Source organism: Ambystoma mexicanum, chromosome 4p, assembly GCF_040938575.1.
Source record: "Ambystoma mexicanum isolate Mex_15411 chromosome 4p, UKY_AmexF1_1, whole genome shotgun sequence".
NCBI lineage: Eukaryota > Metazoa > Chordata > Amphibia > Caudata > Ambystomatidae > Ambystoma > Ambystoma mexicanum.
Genome location: NC_090927.1, coordinates 1,229,122,614 through 1,229,148,365, shown reverse-complemented (window position 1 = coordinate 1,229,148,365; position 25,752 = coordinate 1,229,122,614). Strand labels below are relative to the sequence as shown.

At 45.1% G+C, this 25,752-nt stretch overlaps 1 protein-coding gene across 1 annotated transcript in view; it reads left to right on the top strand.

Annotated features, from left to right (window-relative positions):
* APMAP (adipocyte plasma membrane associated protein) overlaps positions 1-25,024 on the top strand; it is a 200,833-nt gene extending 175,809 nt beyond the window's left edge. Inside the window, exon 9 of the mRNA XM_069606882.1 lies at positions 22,172-25,024. Coding sequence (XP_069462983.1) covers positions 22,172-22,381 — 210 coding nt within the window. The 3' untranslated portion in view covers positions 22,382-25,024. The remainder of the gene's footprint in view (positions 1-22,171) is intronic.
* The last annotated feature ends 728 nt before the right edge of the window (positions 25,025-25,752 follow it).

The window sequence follows — 25,752 nt, the reverse complement described above, 5'->3', positions numbered from 1 at the left end:
CTAATAAATTACGATCAGGTACGTGGGGGAGCTATAACATTGCGATATCCCTCTTAGCCTTGCAATTGGCTTACATGTTAGGTGATCTAGCCCACTGTACAGCGTAGAGCACATTAATTTACTTTATTTCTCCTATACCTAGGCTGAATTGGCTGATGATTTTGCAGTCATGTGGATAGCTGGGGGGTTTTCCCAGTACGCACTTAGGCCTCAGGTAAATAGCCATTTCTTCACGTTTAGCAGCCACAGAACTTTATTACTACCCCCCAAGGAGATCACTTAAGAAAGTGCCTATCGATATCTGGCCAGACCAGGATTGCCCCATACTCTCAGCCAATAATATACCGGTCGCATTTTTGCTTCATCACCAATGAAGCCAATTTCACACTCCATCCGTACTGAAGCAGAGGGAGTGCTTTGGGGAAGGAGTAGGACACTCCTAAGGAACTTATTCTCTATCACTGTGAGGGGGGCAGAGTTTGTATGGCCCCATATCTAAGATCCAAAAAGGACCAAAGCTTTTATCTGAGCGTGACAAACTGCCAGGGCCCGTTTAAATGCCCCTCCCCCATGGCCAAGATAATACCTTTTTCAGAGCCCCACTAGTTTTCTCCAAGGTAGTCTTAGCCTTAAAGAGATGTGCAGACCAACTGGCCCCCCGGATGAAAAATGTATGCCCAGGTAGTCATACCACTAGACCTGTGCCAGAACATCACCTTCCACCATAATTTTCAGGGGTCTGTTGCTGTTATTCCTTGGACTGAAGATCATCAGCTTCATCTTACTAATATTGATCTCCAGCCTAAGCTCATTACATTTGCTCACAAAGCCGGTCACTGCCCATCACAACCCCATCAGGGACGTGGTCCGTAACACTGCGTTGCCTGCTAAAAATAAACCTTACATATACTTTTCAGAATAGCACAACACACATTCAAGGTAAGAACTTTTGTAACTGTTCATTCTCAGAGTTAAATTTACCAACTAACTCCTTCGCAAGTAAGTGCACTTCAAAACACTTGTTATATGTTTCAAGGCAGAATCCTTTTCTTATCCAGTCATTCCCTATTCTATTGCATGAGTTCTCTGAGGCAGAAGTGGGCCCCTAGTGGTCTAGGTGCCAGCTGTAGGCAGGGTGAGATAGGGTTCAATTGCAGAAAAAGTCAGGGTTCCTGTCTGTGGAAGACTGTTCAAACAAGTAGGTAGTTCACTTTAGAGTTAGTTAGGGTCCTGGGACTACTGAGAAGACACCCTAGGAGGATTCCAGCAGTGGGCCTGGGTGAACTGAATGAGACGACAAACAATCACAGAAAACACCCCAAAAGCTTTAAAGAAATCACACAGGCTTAAGGTAAGTAAATTCCCCAGCCGACACAGTAACTCTGCACTGAAGAAGAGTTGCAGCAGGAAGATTTCAGGATCTGCAGCCAAAAACCCGGTCAATGTCTTCTTTTGTCATGAAGACTGAAGAATTTGGAAGAGATTTTGCAGCAGGGATCAACTGGGGAGGATCCAGGGAAGAGTTTCTTCACAGCAGGATGCAGCTCTGTAGTTTTGGTGCTCTTTTCAGGAGCTAGAAGAAGACTGAATATCCCAGTTGGATTCTTATCGCCTCCAAGGTCCAGCACTATGATGAGGGGCCTTTTCGAACTCTATTCACGTCTCTCGAGGTCCTGCAAGATGCCACCAAAGTTTCAGCTCGATTCGGAAGACTGTGCACTGCACACTGGCTCGGGGTCCCAGGGTATTGGGGGTATTGCAGCACGACGTTGGATGGCTGAAAGTGCAGGTTTTCTTGAGTCTAGTGGATCTCACCAGGCTTTGGGTCGGGGTCGTCGTTTTTGGAGTTCGTAGGTCGCTTGGAAGGATTGGCTACTGTAGGCTCCGGGTACACAGCAGGCTCTCCGGTCCCTGGAAATCATCTTAGCCGCGGTTTCTTCACCATCTTCTTCGGATACAGGTTCAGTGGTCGACTACCTCTTCAGCTTCCAGGATCAGACTTTTATGTAGGAACCCAGCTAATGAAACGGATGTGCAACATTCAAATTTGGGGGGAAAAATGGGGGTTGGCAGTCCTTTCAGGATTTCACCAGGAACTTCGCGGTCCAGAACGGTGCTGCTGACGTCTCTTCAGGTCTTCTGCTTCTGATGTTCCTCACCAGTGGTTGACTCTGCCTCTAGTCCCCAAAACCTAGCTTCTCCAGCATTGGATCTTTCATGGATTCACATGCTTAGTATATTCCCGTCGACAGACTGGGAACACTCAGTACGCTTATAAAGCCGTTTCCCATAGGACACAAAAGTGTTGAAAGTTTTCCTATCTATGTCGTTTTGGGGCCGCGCACGCATGCCCCACCAGGACGTAGCGGTATAAATGCCCCGCCGCCGCGGCTCCCTTCAGATTTCAACCGTCTCCAAAGTAGTGGGAGCACCCCATGTAGTCTACTATTTTGTCTAGGTTGTGCTGTTGGAGTTTTCTCCCGATGTCAGGGAAAGCACTGTTCCGCCCGTGCTCTACGTGCGGGTTGAAGGTGTATGAGGGGGACGGACATATGGATTGCATATATTGTCTACACCCTCATCATTCGGCAGACAAGTGCGACATCTGTAAGGGCTTCTCCCAGAAGACTCTTAAAGATCGAAGTCGAAGACTTGTGGCATGGTTAAACGATGGAGCGGGGGCATACCCGCCTTCGGAGGTGGGCTCCACGCGCAGCGTGGCCTCGGTGTCAAAATCTTCAGGGGCCCCGCGCCGCTCGACATAGTCGGAACCCCCGTTGAAGAAATTACGACAGGCGGAGAAGGAATCATCGAGAAGCCATTCTAAGGAGTCTTCGTCGAAGAAAGCCTCGTCATCCTCATCTTCGACGAAGAAAGACAGAAAATCAAAATCTTCCACGGGTGACCTAGAGTCGAGATGCAGAGAAGCGTAGGTCGAGTTCGGAAAAGGCGGGAACGCCTCAAGGACCTGCACGACCACCACCGTCGTCGACGGCAGGGCATTCATCGACCACTTCTCTGCCACTGACACAAGTGGTCTCAACCGTTGTTGGACCGCAGACGGTAACAACGACGTCGATGACAGGGCCAGCTTTAGCTTTGTCGACGGAGACCCCGCAAGAGGCCTGGCGACCTGAGGTATCCGACCTAGTTTTGCCGGAGACACTACTGCAGTAAGAGGCCTTGGTGTCCTCGGGAGATGAGGATGTGAGAGTAGCTGGCCCTGCAGACCTCGGGTTACGAGGGATTACCAGGCCTCTCTCGGGGAGCATTCCGGGGTCTACCCCTCTTCTCAATCCGCAGTCACTCTTGTCGCTGGAGGTCTTATCCACGTTGCTGAAGACACTGGACGAGAGACTACCTCAAACAACTCCGGCTAGGTCGGCCATCGACGACCCGGGCCCGTCTCGTCGGCCATCTCCGTCAACCCCCACGGCAGTGCCTGTGGGTGGAGACCCCTCGGCTCCACGCCACGAGGAAGGAGAGCTGATAGATTCGGCGGACAGTAGAGCCTTATCGGATGTCTCGCTTTCCCCCTCCAGGGATCCAACCTGGGAGTCTGAAGCGGAATTCGAAACCCCGAAAAGCCAGGCTCAGCCGTCTCCCCTGGACGACATTGGGTCATTTCACACCATGATGGCCAAGGCTTGTACAGAATTCGGGCTGGCCCAGGAAGAGGAGAAAAAGGACTGTTTTCTTTTCGACCACATGGGAAAGAGGAGAAGGTCAGTGTTTTCAGTACCCATCCTGGATCATGTGTGGCAGGAGGGGTTACAGACCATGCACCACCCTTTCTTGGAACCGGCGATAAAAGGTTGTTTGGAGAAAAAATTTAAGGCCCCAGAGGCTACCCCCCAAGTGTCTCTCTCCTCCCAACCAAATCCTGACTCAGTGGTGTCGGCAGCGGCGGCGAGAAAGGCGAGGGCCCAGCACAAGTGCACGACCCCCCCCCCTGGAAAGTGATGCCAGAAGATAGGATGCTTTCGGCAAAAAAGTGCTGTCGGTAGGTGCTACCACAGTGAAAGCGGCCAATTCTCTGGCCATATTAGCTAGATACGACAGGGAGATGTGGCACCGACTGGCTCCTATGCTGGAGCATCTTCCGGAAGAACATCGTAAGGCGGCGATGTTACTGGTCAGGGAAGGTGAAGAGGCCTCCAATCATGCCATAAACATTGCGGTGGTCCTCACGGAATCGGGGTTTAAACAGATGAATAACGGTGTGATTCTCCGAAGGCCAGCATGGCTGAAATGCACCAACTTCCGACCGGAGGTGCAATACAAGGTGCTGGATATGCCTTTTGAGGGGAGACCTTCTGTTCGGCGAGAAGGTGGACGAGGCCCTGAAGGGCATGAAAGAGGACTCGGACATGGTGCGTTCCTTGGGGGCCCTCCAAAGTGGTCGAAGTTTCCGGTCTTTTCGTCCCTTCAGGCGAGCATCGGGAAATTCCAGATTCACGGCATCGAGAGACGGATCCGTCAGTAGGCCAGCATACCCCTCCCAGGGATACAGACTGGCTTCTCAAGCAGCAAAACGATGCCGGGTCTACCAGGCCCCCAAGAAGAGAACAGGTTACTCGTCGACGAGGGATAAACAGACCAAGGACCAGCAATGACGGGCATCGGAACGTTCTGGGAGGCAGGGTATCGTGCTACATCAACGAATGGGAGCAAATAACAACGGATCAATGGGTGTTGGACACTGTAAGATACGGACATTCCCTGCAATTCAAAAGCAACCCTCTGCACATTCCACCAGCGTTTGTAGCTCAACCCCATCTGAGCGTGTTGCAGCAGGAAGTAGCACTTATGCTACAAAAAGATGCTATAGAATTGTTTCCGTCGTCACAGAAGGGTCAAGGGGATTTATTCCCGATACTTTGTGGTGAAAAAAACCAAATGGAAAGTGGCGTCCCATTCTAGACCGGCGCGATCTAAACAAAATGTTGAAAAGCCTAAAATTAAAGATGCTCACGCTCCAAGAAGTGATCCGGTCAGTTCAAGAAGGGGACTTTCTGGCGTCTCTGGACCTGCAGGACGCGTACTTCCACATACCGATGTGTCGGCGACACAAAAAGTTCCTAAGGTTTGTGGTAGGGCGGACTCACTACCAGTTCACAGTACTTCCTTTTGGGCTGAAATCCTCTCCCAGAACGTTCGCGAAATGTTTGGCCCCGGTGGCGGCCTGGCTGAGAATGCAAGGCCATCATGCATACCCGTATCTCGACGACTGGTTGGTGAGGGGGTCCTCCCCTATGTCGACTCACACAAGTTTGCAGGCCACCATGCACCTCTTACAACGGCTGAGGTTTGCGGTAAACTTTGAGAAATCCTCGTTAACGCGGTCGAGAAGCTTGGTGTTCCTGGGCGCACAGTTCGAGACCCAGTCAGGGTTAGTGAAACCATCCCTCGACAGAATCACCAAACTCAATCGATTGGTAGGTCAGCTGAAAATCAATACCAGACTGTCAGTGAGAAAATATATGTCAATTCTGGGCGCTATGGCGTCCTGCATTCCTCTGGTGGGCAACTGCCGCCTGCTCATGAGGCTGGTTCAAGAGTTTCTGGCAGACCGGTGGACGCAGGCCCAAGGGCTCTGGTTGGACAAACTGACCGTCGACAACGAGCTCCTACTAGCTCTTCAGTGCTGGCAGAGCTTCCAGAATCTATCCAGAGGGGTACCCCTACAGGAGCCGGAGTTTTGGCTAACCATAGTGACGGACGCATCCCTGACAGGCTGGGGAGCACACATGGGTACTCTACAAACGCAAGGTCGATGGTCTCAGAGGGAATCTCTCCTGCACATCAACGTTCTGGAACTGAGAGCAGTGCGCTGGGCCCTGAAGTCGTTCCTGCCGCACATCAGAGGGTCCACAGTGAGAATATTGACAGACAACACGACGGCAATGTTTTACTTGAGGACGCAAGGGGGCACGCGATCCAGAACCCTTTCCACCGAGGTTCAGAAGGTGTGGCATTGGGCTCTGAAACACGATATATCCATCGTAGCTCATCATCTTCCGGGTGTACGGAACGAGCAAGCAGACTCGCTCAGCAGAAATATGGACCAAATTCACGAATGGGAGATAGACAGCGTTCAGTTGTCGAAGGTCTTCGAGAAATGGGGACGGCCTCCGCTGGATCTCTTCGCTACGCAGAGGAACAAGAAGTGCGAAATGTATGCCAGCAGGTGGCCACAGGAAGTCTCTCTGGGGGAAGCGTTCTCCTTCCCGTGGACGGACAAGTTCCTCTACGCCGTCCCTCCGTTCCCTCTAATACGGCGAACTCTGCATTGGATACGCAGGTACGGGTGCCGGGTCATCCTAGTGGCACCGTGTTGGCCGAGGCAGCCGTGGTTTTCCGACCTGCGTCACCTGTCAGTGGATCAACCAATAACGTTCCCAAAGGTTCCCAATCTCCTGTACCGGGACGAGGGAACAGAATCCAGACAGTCTTAATCTCACAGCTTGGCTCCTGACTTTTCGGAATTTGGTGCCTTGAGCATTTCGTCGGACTGTCGGAGGATCCTGCAAGCAGCGTGAGCCCCTTACACCAACAAGTCGTACGAGTGTAAATTGAGATGGTTCTGTACGTGGTGTCAAGGACAGACGGGAGTGCAACCTCTAAGGGTCACTCCGGAACAGCTTCTGCCGTATCTGCTACACCTAGCGAAGAACGGATTATCTTTTTCATCAATAAAGGTACACCTGGCGGCCATCTCTAGATTCACGAGGAGGAGGAAGTCATCTCCCTTGTTTAGTGACGGGTTGGTGAAACACTTCATGAGGGGTTTGTTCCGGACGTTCCCTCCAGTTAAACGTTTTTCACCAACGTGGAGCCTTAATATGGTGCTAGCAGGGTTAATGAAACCACCCTTTGAACCAATGGTACATCGTTGATGAAGTTCTTGTCATGGAAAGTGGCCTTTCTAACATCTATAACATCAGCTAGGCGGATCTCGGAGTTGCAAGCGTTGGTCATAGACCCTCTGTACCTAAGGTATTTTAAGGACAAAGTGGTTCTGTCAACGAATCCTTGTTTCATTCCAAAAGTTCCTACGGCTTATCAAAGCACTCATCCATTGTCCTGCCCACCTTTTTTTGCGACCCCCCCCCTCATCGGCTGCGGAAAAAGTCCTACATACCTTGGATGTAAAGAGAGCTTTAAAATGTTACCTTCATCGGACTCAGCAATTTAGATCTACGCAACAACTCTTCGTTGCATATGGTCCTTCGGCAAAAGGAAAAGCAATTTCAAAGCAGGGACTGGCCCGATGGGTCTCGTCGACGATTGCCTTCTGTCATTCCAGAGCGGGAAAACCGCTACAAGGGCGTCCGAGAGCTCATTCCACAAGGGCAACTTCGTCGTCAACGGCGTTGTGGGCAGGAATCCCCCGACGGACATTTGCCAGGCGGCGGCATGGTCAGTGCCTCACACATTTACCCGCCATTACTGCCTCGAACGGCAGCATGCGGATGAGATATAAATGGGAAGAGCAGTCTTGCGCCATCTGTTTCAATAAGGTAAGCCCTTTTCAAGAAGGGTCTGTGCTTATTTTGACATATGTATATATGGATGTATATAAGGAGATATATATATATTTACATATGTATATATGTGTATATAGGTATTGATCTGTGCATGTACTGTTGCGTATTTTACATGGGCGTCCTATGTAAGCGTGGTTCGCTATACATATGCTTAGGAGGATGACGGATTGCATTCACACCTCCTCTTTTTCAGGATCACTGCTGTGCATTCTATTCTAAGCATGTGAATCCATGAAAGAATAGTTTCTTACCTGTAACTCCATTTCTCCAGCATTGGTATCTTTCATGGATTCACATGCGCCCGCCGGCCTCCCCGGAATGCAATCGTCTTGTATATCTAGGTTTCATCCCATTCATTTTTGGAGGGGTCAAAATCTGAAGGGAGCCGCGGGGACGGGGCATTTATACCGCTACGTCCTGGTGGAGCATGTTTCCGCGGCCCCAAAACGACGTAGATAGGACACAAAAGTGTAGAAAGGTTTCCTATGGGAAACGGCTTTATAAGCGTACCGAGGGTTCCCAGTCTGTCGACGGGGAATATTCTAAGCATGTGAATCCATGAAAGATACCAATGCTGGAGAAATGGAGTTACAGGTAAGAAACTATTCCCTTTTCATGAGATTTCCCATTCATTCACAGCCTAGACTGTCAATCACACAGCAGGGTGGCCAGCCAGCCAATCGGGACTGGTTTCACTCAGGCACACCTAGAGACAAAGGACAGGGAAGTTTCGGGACCCTCTGTCACTTCCTGCCTTTCCAGACACACTGGAGCCTGGGCGGGCTTCAGGGCTGAAGCCTGCCAAAGGCAAAACACACAAAGGACTCAAACCTGTTTCAACTAACAGAGTAAAGGCCAAGAAGGGACTAACAAACAGAAAATGGTGAAAAAAGGGCCATTTTGAGAAAAATTGTTATCCCTGCAGCAGAGGGTTCAACCTGCGGTTAAAATGCACACTGGTAGTAAAAGTAAACCACTCCCACCAGCCATTTAAAGTATGTTAGTGTAACAAAAAATGTCACAGGAGAAGTGGGATAGGGAATTACTAAGTAACCCCCCAGCACGCCATATAGGGTGGTGTGTGCTGGTCTCGCAAAGGAAAAGCTAAGTAAGACAGGGATCATCTTAATATTCTTGGGAACTGTATTTCACCCAAGAAAATGTAATTAAACATTCAAAGACGTCCAAGGGACTTCTGTGTGGCACTGCACCTAAGGTGCTATGTGTCGCCATGCAAAAAGCAGATGCCTATAGAGATTGGCAGACTTCATAAAACAGTACCATGCAAAAATCTTAGGAGAAATACATGAGAGAGTGAGAAAAAGGTCCACTCACTCAGGAGTAAAAAGCACAATCCCTAAGGTTGAAGGGAATTAGCACATAAATGAACATTCTCCCCAACCCCTCCCCAGAGTTCCTCCTGGGCCTCTTCGAGACCACACTAATCAGCAACCTTTGGAAGGATTTAGGTGTCTTGTTTGTGGGCATCTGGGCGTTCAAAAGCAACGTTCATTATTCTGGGGGGCCCTAGTGACCTAAATCTAGATCAGGCCTTTGGCAGCCCAAAACCTCTGTCCTGGCTCCCATTGGTTTGTCTTTTGGGATGGGCGTACCTGCCCTTGCTCGGCCATTCACCTTCCTTTCTGGTTTTGCAGGCCTGCAACACAAAACAATTGTATTTTATCTATCTGGCCTAAATGCCTCTACGTTTGATTTCCCTGCTTGGGCTTGGGATAGTGAATTGATACGTAACTAGAATTGTTCAGTTTTCACAGCCTTAAGGGCAACCTTTGGTGAGTTTGCCTGATTTTTAATTGAGGTGTACTGACTGACTGATACTAGGGGTTGCGGTCTATGGTGTTGACACTCAGGCTGCCCAGTGTTAATAACTACTAAATCATAACATCAAGAACACCAAATGGTGAGCCGCGCCCTTAGTTGTGAAGAGAACAATTCAAGGTAGAGCCATTTGTTGTTTCAATTATTATAATTAAACAGTTTGTCCAGCAAAGTAGAAGGCTCTTTAGTTTCACTAACCATATATTTCAACAGAAATAGGCATCTTGTTGATTTAGCAAGTTTTTTACAAAGCAATATTGTTGGTAAATCCACAAAATTCAAAAGAATAGAGAACCTAAACTTGTTTTCACAAATTTTCACAGATTTTTAAGACGATTGGTTGGTCCTCCGATTGCACCGTGTGGAGTGCAACAGTTTAAGGTGCTTTCAATGTATGTTATTTCACATATATTGTTATTAGGGTTTAGTTAAAGTTCTTAATTGGTGCCTTCTTTGTTAACTCCCTCCATTTGTAATTGCCTTTTAATTTTGACATATTCCAAAGTTGTGTTAATCCTTATGACTCTTTCCTAGATTGGAAGTGTGACGGACATAATATATTTTTGAGGCTTCGTGCTCTGCGATACGTGATATTGGATTCTCAGGCAAGTATGGTCTGAGATCTTCATCTGATGTATGGATCGACCAGTGTTTGAATAGAGTTTTTCGACCTATGGATGCTTCGGAGTTAAATGTTGTAATGAATCTGATATCTTGATCCTTTGATGTTTTGATCCAGAGTTTGTTTTGTAGTAGCTCAGTTCTTGGTCTGAGTAGTGTTTTTTTTAAATGCTTTTTTGAGGTTTGAATTATGATATCCTCTTTCACAAAATTTCTTTTTGGCTTTAGTCACATGTTTTTTCGAATTCTTCAGTAGTCGTGCAGTTCCTTTTAATTCTAAGGAATTCCCCACAGGGGATATTTGTTATAGTATGATGAGTGGTTGCTTGTGGCATAGAGTGTACTTTGCCTGACTTTGGTTTGACATAGAGTGTGGTTTGTATGATGTTATTTGCCACATATAGTTTCAAGTCAAGAAATTGGATCCTCTCTGTGCTTTCTTGTATGATGATCTTAAGATTGTAAGGGTTGTTATTGCGGTACTGATGGTATTCCCTTAGTTGTCTTGATGTTCCATTCCAAATCAACAGTATGTCATCGATATATCGACCCCAGAAAATGTTATTATTTTGCGTGAAGGCCGGTTGTTGCCATGCATACTGTAACTCATAATGGCCCATGTAGAGGTTGGCATAGGCTGGTGCGAATTTGGCCCCTATCGCCGTGCCTTGTTTCTGTTTATAGATCATGGTGTTGAATAGAAAAATATTATTGTTTAATACAAAGTTGAGTATCTCTAAGATCATAGCGTTTTGTCTATAGTAGGAAATCGAACGGGTTTTCAGAAAGTATTCAGTCGCCTCAATGCCTTTTATTGTGTAGTATGTGGGTATACAAAGAGGAAACGTCTAGAGTAATCAGTTTGACATTTTCTTCCCAATGTACTGATGTCAGTTGTTGGATGATGTGTTTCGTATCCTGTATGTAGGAGGATAGGCTGGCCGCCAAGGGTTGAAGATGTTTATCGATAAAATCTGAGAATGGTTCTGTTAAAGAGCCTATGCCATTAATAATTGGTCTTGTTGGTGCTAGGTCCAGGTAAGGCTTGTGAATTTTTGGTATGAAATAAGCTATAGCTGTTATTGGATAGTTTGGTGTCATACAATTCCATTCATCTTCAGTCAAAAGTCCTTGTTTATACCAGTCATTGTTCATTTGTTGCCATTCTTGTGTTGGTATTGGATTTTCCTGTATTTCCTCATAACATTCTGTGTCTTGAAGGTGTATATTGGCCATTGTGATATAATCCTTGGCAGTCAGTAAAACTATTTTTCCTCCCTTATCCGCAGGTTTTAGGATAATTTCCTGATTGTTTTTCAGTTCCTTTATGGCTTTCATTTCCATGGTTGTCAGGTTGTATCTGATCCTTTTATCCTGTTTTCGGTACTCGTTCAAATAGTGTTGTCTGAGGTCATTGGTGACAAGTTTTTGAAAAATGTCTATTGAGGTTATCATTGGGAGATTAGGATTAAATGTTGATTTGGATTTGAGTTTGGTTCCAAGTGCCAGTCCAAGGTCTAAATTCAGTTCTGATGCTAGAGTTTCTATAGAGTTAGCTTCAGAGTCATCTTGTAGGCTCAGCAGTTTAATGGTGTGTTCTGCCATTGTGGTTGTGAGTGTTGAAGGCGAAAGTGTTGTTTTTTTAGGTTTGCAGATTTTGTTGGAGTAAAGTTTTTTTCAATTTGAGTTTTCTGCAAAATTTGAGATCCACATTTGTTTGGAAATAGTCCAATTTGCTTGATGGGCTAAAGGAGAGGCCTTCAAGTGCCTTTATTAAGTGGTGGAAAGGTTTAATCCTGTTAGGTTCATGACTGTTGTCCTTGTTTATTTGTTTTTGATCTTGTGGAGACTCCGGGTCTTTCTCTCTCTTCGAGCTTCCCTTCCCCCTTGCTCTTCTCCTCTTTGTTTTCCAGATGTTGAGATATTGTTGTTTGGTTTGGGTGGTAGTGATTTGAAGACCGGGTATTTTTCGTGCCCGCCTGTATTATTGGTATTCTTCTAAAAAAGTAAACCTATTTTCCACTGTTGTCAGAGCGGTCTCTGTGTCTTTAGCTGATGGCTCACTTGGGGTATCAGTCTCACTGCCACTTGCTGAGTCTATGTCTGAAGATAGTGGGGTTGAGGTTAGTGTTTCAGTTGCTTGTATAGATGCTTTGTTCTTTTTTTTGGACTTGCGTGCTGATGTAGGGGGTTTCTAAAATGTGTAAACTCTGGTGTACTTGTAGTCGGATTCATCTCTAAAGAATTGGCGCTGTTTTTTTACCTTTAATTCATTGGTGTAAATATTGAGGAAACTGTCTAGTATCTGATAATTTTTGAAAGTGGCTTCTGGCATATTCAGGTTTGTAATTAGTTGTTTGGTAGTTTCCATTTCTTTCAGTACACGTTCATGCCTTTTTTTTGCTTTTTAAATAAGTCTGTGAATCATTTCTTTTGAGGTGTTTATAAGTAACTGTTCCCAATCTTTAAGTGCCTCTACTTCTTCTTCTTCAAATGACGGGAAAATACAGATTCGTAGCCCTCTAGGTATTCCATTTGCTTCTAGGTATTTTTCCAGTGTTGCAATCTCCCACCATTTGGATATTTCTTTTTTAGATTGTCGTTCTAGTTTTTCAAAGAGTCTCTTGAGTGAGTTTGTATTTGGACTGGCTTGTCCATTGTTGGATGCTTGACTTGGTGTGGTTCCAGAAAATAGTTGTTGTGCCTCTTCCATCCGTGATTTGAAGTGCTGCAACATTTTGTTTTGTGGGGATAGACAGTTAGTGGAGGTAGAGGTAACTCTGCTCAGGTTGCTGTCTGAGAAACAAGAATTGTTCTTGATGTTTTGATGTAGTAGCTATTAACACTGGGCAGCCTCAGTGTAGACACCATAGACCGCAGCCCCTAGTATCAGTCAGTACACCTCAATTAAAAATCAGGCAAACTCGCCAAAGGTTGCCGTTAAGGCTGTGTAAACTGAACAGTTCTTGTTTCTCAAAAAACACTACTCAGACCAAGAACTGAGCTACTACAAAACAAACTCCGGATCAAAGGATCAAGATATCAGATTCATTACAACATTTAACTCGGAAGCATCCATAGTTCGAAAAACTCTATTCAAACACTGGTCGATCCTTACATCAGATGAAGATCTCAGACCATACTTGCCTGACAATCCAAATATCACGTATCGCAGAGCATGAAACCTCAAAAATATATATTATGTCCGTCACACTTCCAATCTAGGAAAGAGTCAAAAGGATTAACACAATTTTGGAATATGTCAAAATTAAAAGGCAATTACAAATGGAGGGAGTTAACAAAGAAGGCACCAATTAAGAACTTTAACTAAACCCTAATAACAATATATGTGAAATAACATACATTGAAGGCACATTAAACTGTTGCACTCCACACGATGCAATCAGAGAACCAACCAATTGTCTTGAAAATCTATGAAAATTTGTGAAAATAACAAGTTTATGTTCTCTATTCTTTTGAATTTTGTGGATTTACCAACAATATAGCTTTGTAAAAAACTTGCTAAATCAACAAGACGCCTATATCTGTTGAAATATATTGTTAGTGAAACTAAAGAGCCTTCTACTTTGCTGGACAAACTGTTTAATTATAATAATTGAAACAACAAATGGCTCTACCTTGAATTTTTCTCTTCACAACTAAGGGCGCGGATCACCATTTGGTGTTCTTGATGTTTGATTCAGAACTAATTGCCAAGCTATGCTGCTACTTTCCCCATGGGCTGCACAAGACTAGGCCTCACGTTAAATATGGCAGTGCTTCAGTATTTCACATGGCGGGGACCAGGGCCTACGTTTACATTATTGCACACTATTTCACCTATTTTAGTCTAATATCGCTTATACTTGGACATACCTATGTTTCCATGACAATTGGATAAAAGTACATTCGTTAGTGCCCTTTGCATGCCCTACTCCCCTGCATTTGCGCACATGCATTTCCTTGTGCACTAATATATTTTCCTCAATCTAAATCATTTGGTTTGACATGGGACCTCAACGTGCATCCCATCAGAGACATACAACCACAGACAAATGGAACCAGTGTTCACAGGTGAGTCAGAGGATCCATCCCAACAGTAGACCTCCTCTGCTCTAGTTTCTCTCCACTGCCCCTCCCCATCTTATTTCCTCTTTTTTTTCTATGTCCCGTTATGTTCCCTTTGCTCCCAATCCCTTTTCCTACTTGATGTTCCCCTGCCCTCCCTGTGCTAATTCCCACTTTAAATCCTTTTCTCTTCTTGCCCCTAAACGTTGGAAAGCTTTTCCTCTCCGTTCCCTGTCCTCCATTTAATTCATCCCGGCAATTTGTTTTATGTACAGTGCTTTGGCATATATCACTCTATAAATAAAATTTCAATTCAATTGAAGTTAAGCAGTTGGAAAATGTTCCTGACAGGAGCCTGCAGAGTGGATCCTAGGAGAAGCAGCATTGAAGGTTGTGGTTTAACAGCCAGGGAGTGGGATGATATGCAGAGCAAGGAGAAATAGATTTGGATGCCCAGGTGAGGTCAGTAGAACCCTCTAGAAAAATAAACTCTGTGGTAGGGAGACTCACCAAAGGTAAATCGGAGATCCAGCAAAAGACACACTTTTGCCCAAAGGTCACTTGCTACGGATTGGGAAAAGTGCATTAGGGCCCACCACTTGAGATGTTCACAGTGGAAGGATGGTACAAGGGTGCTGCAACACAAATTCATTGTGGAGTAAAAGGTCCAGCAAAGGCTGCATCCATGCCAGGATGACAGGCGACTACATCACTGGCATGAACTGGGAGATGAAGAGCCACTAAAATGCCTCCTGAAGAACAGACCAAATTGGCCCCACTGGATCACAGGGAAGGGGCTCTACGCAGTTCTTCTAGCCAGTAGAGGGGCAGAGTCCCAAATGATTTTGATGCAGAGCTTCCACAGTCTTCATCTGGTGAATCATCCCTATTGGATGCCTCAGGATCAAATTCCAGCCGTTGACAGCATTCCAGATTCTTAGTGTCAGGTTTTGTGCTATAATTAAGGGTGGAAGTCATCCCAAACTTCCAATCAGACATGCATGCACTATTCAAACTGGCCACAAGCTAACCATTTATGGCCACCACATAGCAACAAGCAACGTTTGAGGGCATTGTTCCAGGCAAACTCTGGATGTTTATTCAGGGGAATCCCAGAAAGTCTGCTCCTACAATCACAGTGACAAACCCACACTTTACTATCTCCTAGCAGGAAAATGTCTGCACATTATCAATCTCAAGGCAATCCCACTGAAGTTTCGGCAAAGCACAGTTGCCCGGTAACTGCATTTCACAACACTACATGCTCCATTTTTGAAGCCTTAGGAATAAAAGGCTTTGTGTGAGCCAAAATAAATGCAGCTCGTTCAGCAACCTTTTTTAAAAGCACACGATCTCCAACCAGAACCCGTAAAACTGTCTGGCTCTGACTAAGGGGCACCTTTTGGTATCCCACACCTCTGGGATCAATAAATGTCCCCAAAGGGCCGCATGCATGTAAGTGTTGTGTCCCCAGTAAGACCTGGATGGATTTCAATGGGAAACAGTCTGCACACCAGTAAAGATTAGCAAACCGTGGCGGAGGACTTTCTTCTGACACGTTTTGGAGTTGATGAGCATCTTCCTGCCACCAAAGGCCTTCCTTTCACTTGCATGGAACCGGAAGATGATGTTGATACTCATGGTCAAAAACACTGTAATGGTCTCATAAATGAGCAAGGGGTGGGAATCCAGGTCATTGAGGTCATGTCTATGCAAGTGTCGGGCGTGCTTGACACGAGGGCACTCTAAGCTGATTGTCTTATTAGACGCACAACTGAATACTGCAAAACCAATATTTCAAACACGCATTTTGGAGGAAGGGACACAAGTGTCAAGCACACATGGGGCCAGTAAATGCTAATGCTTCAGGATTCTTTTCGCGTAGATTGGAGTGTACCGCTTCTGCCTTTACACAGCCCAAATCTATGCAGATTCATCTTACAGACAACGGGGTTATTCTGCCCCAGCAGGCGAGTGTCCTGCCATCTTACCATCCAGATCAGCTCTGCCCCCTGGATTGCGAGGAGGTGGGCTGCTCAGGTTAAATATCACTTCTAAGAGCTTTTGCAGTTTTTTTAACTTTTCGGCACGCTCATTCCACCTGGGATCTTAATATAGTACTACCTGTTTTGGCCCACCAACTGCCCCAACCCATTGCAACTGCCAACATGAAGGTGGTGACCTAGAAGAAAGTGTTTTAAGTAGCTCTTAACTCTGTGAACCAATCAGCAAATGTAAGGCACTTTTAGCAGGGAAACTACTCTTTGCTCTACTGAGGCCAACCTGTGCTTCCTTTGTTCCTAAAGCATTGACTGCTTTTAAACTCAGTGATAAAATTGTGTTGGTGATATGTTTCCAATCTCTGCTCATCTTTCATGTACTAAATTAATAACGGACGCCCCAGATAAACTTGAGCTCACCAAGTAGTGCCATGTTTATGGTAGGTTGTTTGTGACCTATGCAGGTCTGTCCCTCCGGTACAACAGTGACAAAAGATTCCATTATAGGCTGAGTGGTGACTTGCAACCTTGGATGCTACTCAGTGACTGGTCGGACTCCCACGCTTGGCATGCACTCTTTTCTGTCAGCGCCAATGGGGCTTCCGTGGCTTTCGTCTGGAAGTCATCTGCAGGGTACTGATATTGGCATTGGACATGAGCACAAACGCTAGCACACGCATTGGTTAGGTTATGCTTTGTAGCCTGTTTGGTTGTTTCTCTGTTACGGGCAACCTAATCCCTCTTTTCCAGCTAATTCTGGTATAATCTTTCCCATGTGTCTGGAGGAACCGTAGTGACTTTGTAGTTATAGTCCGTTTTTCCTTTCTGCAGACAGCCCACCTTCTCCTCTCCCTTTCTGTAAAAAGATCTCCCTTTGAAGCATGTGCAGAGAATAAAAGGGCTGCGGAAGAAAGGCTGGTGGGCTGATAGGAGGGTTTGAGGCATGAGGGTGGGATCAGCACACCCAGTCCGGCCTTTCCTTTTGCTTTTCGATTCTTTTTGGTTGTCACAGCACATTTTTTGCAATGTGGTGTGGGTGTCCAACAAACCTGGAGGAAGGGCAACATGGACTACCAGTACAAATCACTAGACTTAAAAATCATCTGTATTAAGTCCAAGGATGTATGCCCACTTTGCAGACAGTAGACAAGGCTATCAGTGTGGCATCTTCTCGTTTTCTGTGGCATGCAGTCAGTGCTCCAGATAAGATTTTGAGGTGGGAATATTTTACTCCCTATTTTTAAACTTTGAAGATGTGATTTCAAAGAAGTAAAAATGACTTTTGTCCAGCACAGAAAAAAGTAAAAAGTATCACCCTTTCACTAATGGAGCAAATGAGCACTACCACTGTGATCTTCACCTCACTATATCTTGTTTTCCCAACCCCTCCTATGCTCCGTTTGACTTCTTGCCTTTAAACATTGGAACTTTTCCTTCATGTCTTCGCCATCCATTACCATTTATGACTTTGTCTGAGGCCATCTTCTTTCCACTATCTCTAACTTAATTAATTCTCTAAACTACAGTGCTTTGGTGAAAGCTGTAAACAAATGTCAATACAAAATATAAAATAAAAAAGAAATACATATAATGCATTGCTTTGGCCGTAACATTTTTCGGGTACTAAGAAGAATTTAGAACCACTCTTTAGGGTTCGTGGGCATTTAAGGATTTCCTGAAATGTTCCCAAAGACGGGCATATTTGAGATGAGCTGAAATTGTACTGCAAGTGTTTGAAGAAATAACAATGATAATGTCTGCAAACATGGCAAGTTCTACTTTCCTGGGTTCTACACAGAAAGATGTAATCCTTTTTACTTTTAATCATGTCTCGAATTCCCGATCTTCTCTCCAGAGAAAACAGAAACATACTGCATCACGACCCGCCGTCGCTGAGCCTCATGGCCTGGCTCCTGCAGACCTAGATTTTGGCCATTATTCCCTGCAGCTGGAATGCAAGAAGATCCTGGCCAAGGCAAGAGAACCCTCTACGTTGTCATGCTACTGCCACTAATGGAAACGCTTCACAGTGTGGTGCAAGACTCAAAAGATTATGCTGCTGCGAATCACAGCTCCGAAGCTCCCCCGTATCTGCTTTCCCTGGACAAGACTGGCCTGGCTTACGCCTCTGTCAAGGTGCATCTGGCTGCCATATCCCGTTATACCATGGCACCTGGTAAGCACTCCCTATGGTTGCAGAAGCTCATAAAGGAATTTCTCATAGGCCTCTACAGGACATTTCCGCCAGTGAAGGCTCCTGCTCCAGCTTGGAAGTTCAACATAGTTTTGAATAAGCTCATGGGTGCCTTGTTTGAACCAATGCATCATGCCCCTTTGATGTTTATCTAGTGGAAGACAGCTTTACTTGTGGCCATCACCTCGGCTAGGTGGATCGGAGAGATCTAGGCCCTCCTTCATGCAGCCGTACTTACCCTTCCATGCTCTGAGGTTGGTGTAGCAGACCCACCCCTCCTTTATGTCGAAGCATCCTTCAGAATTCCACATCATCAAGCCTTTGGTTCTGCCAGTCTTCTTCCCGAATCCTAATACACTGGCGGAAAGGACACTGCATTCGCTAGACGTTGCTCATGCCTTGAAGTTTTATGTGGCATGCACAAAGGATTTTTGGAAGATAACTCGACTTCTTGTGAATTTTGGCCCAATCGGGCCTGAGACGGCCCTTTCTAAGACTTACATTTCCAGGTGGCTCTCCGGCTGCATCATACACTTGCATCATCTGGCCAACAGACCCCTTCCAGGCTGGCCAAGAGCCCATTCCACCAGAGCTATCACAGCGACCACCGCGTTTCTCTCTGGTGTTCCCCTGCTTGACATCTGCAGGGCTGCTATGTGGACAGCCGACCCACGCCTTCACCAGATTCTACTGAGTCGACAGGGATTGCAGGGAGGAGTCCTGGGTCTGCCAATAGTGCTGCGCAACCTGTTTGTTTGAGATGTGTCTGTTCCATGGGTAATTGTATTGCTTCTGTTGAGCCTTGCCGTGTGTGTGTGTGTGTGTGTGTGTGTGTGTGTGTGTGTGTGTGTGTGTGTGTGTGTGTGTGTGTGTGTGTACGTGTGTGTGTGTGTGTGTGTGTACGTGTGTGTGTGTTTACGTGTGTGTGTGTACGTACGTGTGTGTGTGTGTGTACGTACTGCTGTGTAATCATGTTTGTGGGCATGTGAATCCATGCCAGACCCCAACTAGAGAAAGAACAACTTGCCTGTAACTCATGTTCTCCAGCATGGGCTTGGCATGAATTCACATGCAAACCCTCCTGCCTTCCCTTCTGTGGCTCTTCTTGGTTCATACTGCCACTTTACGTGCTCTACCAAATCTGAAGATGGCCACCAGGGAGACTGTCATTGGATGGGGGCATTATGACCCAAAGAAAAGTGATTGGTTATAAAGGAGACAAGCACTTTTCAGGCTAAAGACAAACTTTCTTATTTACAGCCTGACGACGGGGAATATTCATGAGAACAGGAGTTACAGATAAGTAACTTGTTCCTTCATAGGGCTGGTTGCATTGCTCTGCAGCTATGTCGCCAGCCATCTGTACATCGATCCTGGGGTACCAATCACCAATTCTTACCTACATTGTCACTATAACTGCATTAAAACTATTGACTTTGTCCTGTTGGTTTCTATGGACAAGCATGTCTAAACTTGTAAAGCTCCCTAAAAGTACTTTAGAAGACATCTACTATCTGCAGACCTGGAGGTTGCACAATATTCCGTTGCTTTCTGATGTATACTAATTTGTTATGCATTTCTATATGAAAAAGCAATCCATATACTGTTTAGAGCCTTTGCTAAAACCGTTGTCACTTGTACTTTCTTTTTCCTTAAGTTTTCAAATGTGAATTTGTTTTTTTCTAGAGCGTCTACTGTTTTTATAATACTTGTATTCTATTTTTTGACTTCTTACCTGATTTTGGAAATTTCTCAATAAAAGGACAGTGGGTGGGTGTGTATCTCGGCCTCTTTATTTGGTGCTTATCTATATTTATCTGTACCTTGTTGGAGTCAACCCCCCTCCTATGAGTGTAGCTAGACTTGTCTTCTATACTATGTGAGAGTTCGAACTAACATTTAGAAAACCCTGTAGAACTACTACAGGTTGGTCTTTCTGATTCCCCACCACCCCTCTCATCAAGGACCTCAGACAAGCTTAATAAAAACTACAACGCTCCCTCCAACCACTTAATGCACTAAAATATACAACATACTTAGCAATGCCCGTGGCAGGACTTAGTCCAATTGATACATTCCACAAATATTCAAAATCACTCGGGCCCACTTAGCCATATTTCATTAATCACCTAGCCCCTATCACGGCATGCACTATTATAGCAGCACTAATGCTGAATACTGGTAGCTTAGTTAACATTTATTGTATGTAAATTTGTATAATCTGTTCCCTGTTTATCACTTGTTAACGCCTTTAGAACCACAGACAAACTGTATGTAGTGCAGCTGCACTTTACAGTGACTTCTGCGAGGATAGGGCGTCGGCGCCCTTCAAAGCAGAGAAGGCTCCCTCTGGACACTGACTGCCACGTCCAGGGTATTTATACATACAAATCGTTATTGACCTCCTCTCAGCCAATTGGAATGTTTAGAGCTGCAGTCAACAACTATTCTGTGTGTTCAAAAGCAAACCGGGAAACAGCAATGCAACTTCCAGGCAAGACGTTCTCCAACAAGACACTTCCTCTCTGGGAGGTTCTCTTTTTTTGCTGCAACGTGCTATTAAACACAACATCGAGAAAGCTAAGACATGGGAAAATGCTTTCTCTTTTTTTTATAGAGAAATATTTACCTTACATGACATCTAATGCATGCTCATATTAAAATGCATTATCATAGTTTGCAATTTAAATGCTTACCTAATGTAGACCACCTTATTTAAATACCTCAAAATAAAAACACATTGGTTTGCCTATTTGCATTACTCACTATAAAAGTAGCGTTTTTACTTCACCACCAAAGCTCAGAAACATGTATTGCTATTACCACTACGTGCGAATAGCCTTATAGATCTCGGGAGGGGTCCTCATCGCTTTGGGATAAAGACCCTTCCCCATCTTTTAGCCCTCTGCTTCACCTCGGGCCTTTACTTGGTGGCGGGTCGTTATCCTGCAATAATGACACCTCCATCTCGCTGTAAGGCTATATTATACCTTTTTCGGCCAGCTCCAAGTTATGTTTTTCTTTCTTCAGAAAAGCATTTTGCAAAATGTCACTTGGCTTTGAGGTCACTTGCGCCCGTATATCTACTTTAATAATAATAATTTGGCATTTATATAGCGCTACGAACCCTCAGATATCTGAGCACTGCTTATTATTACCCATGGTGTGTGGTGCTCATTTATCGACCTCAGAAGGATGAAAGGCTGAGTTTGGCCTTGCCTGGGATTCGAACCTGCATTAGCAGACTCTGCACGGGTGTCAAAGCGAGCGCTCTACTCGCTGTGCCACTTGACTGGCCACCAGACTTTAATCAGTCTATGGCCCACGTTCTTTAATGACATTAAGGGTGGTGAAGGCATTCCCTTTTTTGGGAGTTTGGAAGGAGGTACCATCTATATCATATAATATTTGCCACTGCCACTTAACCCCCGTGTAAGGATAAAATGTGGCGGCCGTTGTTGTTTTTGGATGTCAGCATTTCAAACTCTAGGCACCCTTTAATCCTCACCACAGTTTTTCGCTGGATCTGCGTTCTTTATTTGGTTCCCTAGTCCAAGGTGGAAGATGGGCGCTATGCCAAAATGAGGAATTTGCCATTATGCATCAGACAAATACTTGGCTGTAATGCTTTACCTGCAGTACGTTTATATGCCTCCTTTTTTTTTTTATCCTTGTGACTAATTAGAATTAAAAAGAACATTGATTTTTGGCAGTCCATTTCTTTCTTCTGTCCTGCCTCTGAAATCAAAAATAGTGATGTAGAAGTATAGACTGGTTCTTCTGGTTACCGTTTGCAGCAGCAAATTCAAAAAATCCGAAATATTATCTAAACATGTAATGTTAAGGTTCTTCAATTATTACATACTGACAAGTCTGCAATTACTTTTTTTTGTGGCTAGCTGCTGAGTCCCGATACCGTGATGAAACTGGTGCCCAAGTACAGTCTGGTTGTGGAGCTCAGCGAGAGCGGATCCTACAAAAGAAGTTTCCATGATCCCGATGGACTGGTGTCCACCTACGTCAGCGAAGCGCATGAGCACGATGGGCACCTGTTCCTGGGCTCCTTCCGTTCCCCCTTTCTGTGCAAGCTGGACCTTCACAATGTTTGACAGTGCAGCCAGTGGGGGGGGGGGCCTGCTGCTGTGGGCATAGATTATGTTTGTCGTCGACTGCACTGATACCGAGCAAATGGGCCCTCTGAAGTCTATTGCATTTTGCAAGAGCAGACCGTGGCGGGCATTGGTGTTTTAATTTTTCCTTCTTCAATTATGAGTTTCTTTATGAGGCGCTCGTATGTTGGTCCAAGGCATGCATGTGGAAAGAATCCAGAACCAAGTGGCCAGGGACATACGTTTACAGTTTCTTCTGAAGTGGATAACGCAATAGGGCTACTGAGCAGCAATTTGCTATCTAAATTGCTATGAAGAACACTCAACAATCACATTTCAGTGGGTATCCCGAGGGATCGGCTTTAGCATAGCAGCACATGTGCCACCGCCACACTGTGCACTCCACTCCAGATTACATACTCCTGGGTTGGGGGAAGACGCGTGGTTGACAGGGTGTACTAGTTCCCATATCTGCACTTCATATTAAAGCATAACCGCCATCATGAGCCATTCGCTTTGCCCATCGGAACTAACATTTGATGGTGTGACTCATTTGTGATATGATAGCGGTTTATTGTGATGTGGGTTTTGTCCCTTTTTGATGTTTCTAGAGCAAGGCCTTTCTGGCGCACAAGAACTGGTACCCTGGATTAACTGTTGGAAAGGAAGAACATTCCTCATTTGTAAATTATCAAGTGGTTCCAAGGGGCTCTTACAATGAACAACCGGCTTCTACAATCTTTGATAAAACTCTGTGTATTGCAACCTGCTTCTCTACTTCTCTATAGAAACATCTGTACCCTACCTTAGGGGAGTGATTGTGTTTCATAAGTTTAAAATGATCTCCCCCTTCTGCTCCAAAACACGTTTCTTTTGGGGGGATGGGCACTTTGTAAACATTACTTGGACCATTTATTGGTTAACGTCTAAACTAAGGCAAGGGTGTCATCAAAACTGTGACATTGAAAGATAAAGGAAACTGTCATCAGGGATGGGTTTGTGTGAGAAACAACTGCTGTGTCGCAAAACTCTGCGGGAGTAGTTACAGCAGGCACGGGTTTGTGCCGCCAGTCTCCTGTGCGGTATCTTCAGCAAAGTACCTATCGATGTCTGGGTAACATAGGTTCGTTAAAAATGCGTAAATGTCTTTCTGATGTCTACTTGGTACTTTGTCTTGTCTGCAGTTACTGAAAATGTGCATCCACACAGTGTCTGCTTGTGCCTTACTTTCGACGTGAGATCTCTTGATAAAGGGCTGCAAGGTGCTGTGGTGTGTAAATAATTACTGCAAATGTGTCTTTACTACTGTGACGGTACGAAATGAATGTAAATGGGGCGTTATAAAATGTAATTAAAAAAAATACTTTATTTTACTTTAGGCTCCCCTTCAGTAGCATTAAGCATGCCAAAATCGTGCATCAATAAAGTGTCCATAATTCAAATATTTTAAACTGGTGAGAAAACTAGCAAAATGGCCCTGTTTACAGGTTCTAGTACTAATCTTCGCCATGTAAACCTTGAGCATGCTGTGTGACTCCAGGGTTTCTTCTGCTAGGTCTGGTGGTTAATGACCGAACTCTTGAAATGCTATGGATGGGTCATTTAAACTGAAGAGTGAAGTAGTCCCTATGTTCCGAATTGATTATACAGCAGGTCATCTTGAATCGTGTTGTATTTTCCAGCAAGCACTGGAACATGCACCCAGCTTGGCGACAGTGGGTTATTCTGTTTTTTTAATCCGGCACCCCCTCATATTTTGAGACAAATAAAGTATTCTCTTTTTCTCATTTCCGTTGCATAATTGCTGAAACTCATTGCATAGACAGCCAACACCCTTAAATATATCCTGGGTAGTATCCATGACGACTGATGTTGCTTTCACAGATGTAAGCTTCCAAAGCAGTGCTCTTACAGGCTTCCAGCTCAGAAGTACTTTTATGACTCCGAGATGATGGTCAGAATGCTCCGGTTCTTGGTGGCGTCGGGCATGTATGTATGGCAAATGACTTTTGCGCCACTCCTCAGCCATTTACCAACGACAATGGGAAACCTGGTCTATGCTGCAACACAGAGTTGCCCACAGCAAAGAGCTGAAAACCTGAGCTGCTTCTGCTTAGGCTGCATTGTGAGGCGCACAGCTAGATGTGCAGGCTCCCATGCCTCCTACCTAATTGTCTGCACAAAATGAAGTGTCGCACTCTGCATTGGGTGCTTTTGAATGTGTCCTGTAATTTGTTCTGGTGCGCATGCAGGCTGAGAAACTGCTGCCCCTGGGAGAAGGGGGGCCCTACCATGATAGGGGGTTTCATTTGTATTTTATGCCAACATTGACAAGAAGGCGGCTCATGGGAGGAGCCAGGGGCCTAAAGAAACAAATTAAGAAATGAGCTGCATAGAGCACCCTTTCACCTTTTGTTGGCAACATGGGCACAGTGGAGGGGAATTATACCAGAGGACACCCAAGGCAAAGTAACTAACAGTAAACGGCAGCAGAACAAGTTAATGTTATTTCATATTGATGTTTAAGGAACAATTCTTTTAAAGCTACAAAATAAATAATTATAATTTGATATTGCACGAAGGGAAAAAGTAGTTTTTTGTATGAAACACCTGATCTTTTATAAAATGCCATCCCAAACCGTTTCTGTGCCTTCTTCTTTCTTACCATATCCAAGATGCCCTGTAATTAAATGGAAGGGATGCAAAAGATTGTTTTCAGTGTACTTGAATGCACGGGGAGGCTCTGAGAACCCACACGATTAAAAGCATGCATTTCTGTTAAATATCAATCAATTTATTGATGGAACTTTACTCATCGTGTGTTCCCAGAAGGCTTGTAGCTCAAGCATGCCTATTCCTGGAGTTTTTTCTCACCTTGTCAATGTTCGAATAAAAAAAAATGCACCAGTCCTTGTCCCTGATGGTGCAAACTGGCTTGATAGTTTGTGTTCTTGTCAGTGGGCCCACACCTTCAGGGCATCAGGATGAATAAAGCTGGCAATGCACCTTTCCTTCCGTCTTCCTATGCAGTGTCTGTATAACGAGCTGTTGCCGCACAGAAGAGGGAATCTGGCACAACACACGTGTGAGCTGATGATCAATTGACAATGGACAAGTGAGTGAGAGCCTTCATTTGGCACCGGATCTGCATCGGCAGATCTGGACGTTTCTTTTTGCCCCTGGAAAAAAGAAAAAAATCCGATCTCACTTATGCCTGGGAGGATGGCCGATGCTCAGCCAAAAGCAGCGCCACCTTACGGTAAGACATAGCACTGCACAGCTGCTCATTCAGCCTTCCGTCCGACTATACGTGTGTGTATGTATGTATGTATATATATATATATATCACTCACTCTCTCCTACAGAGAACT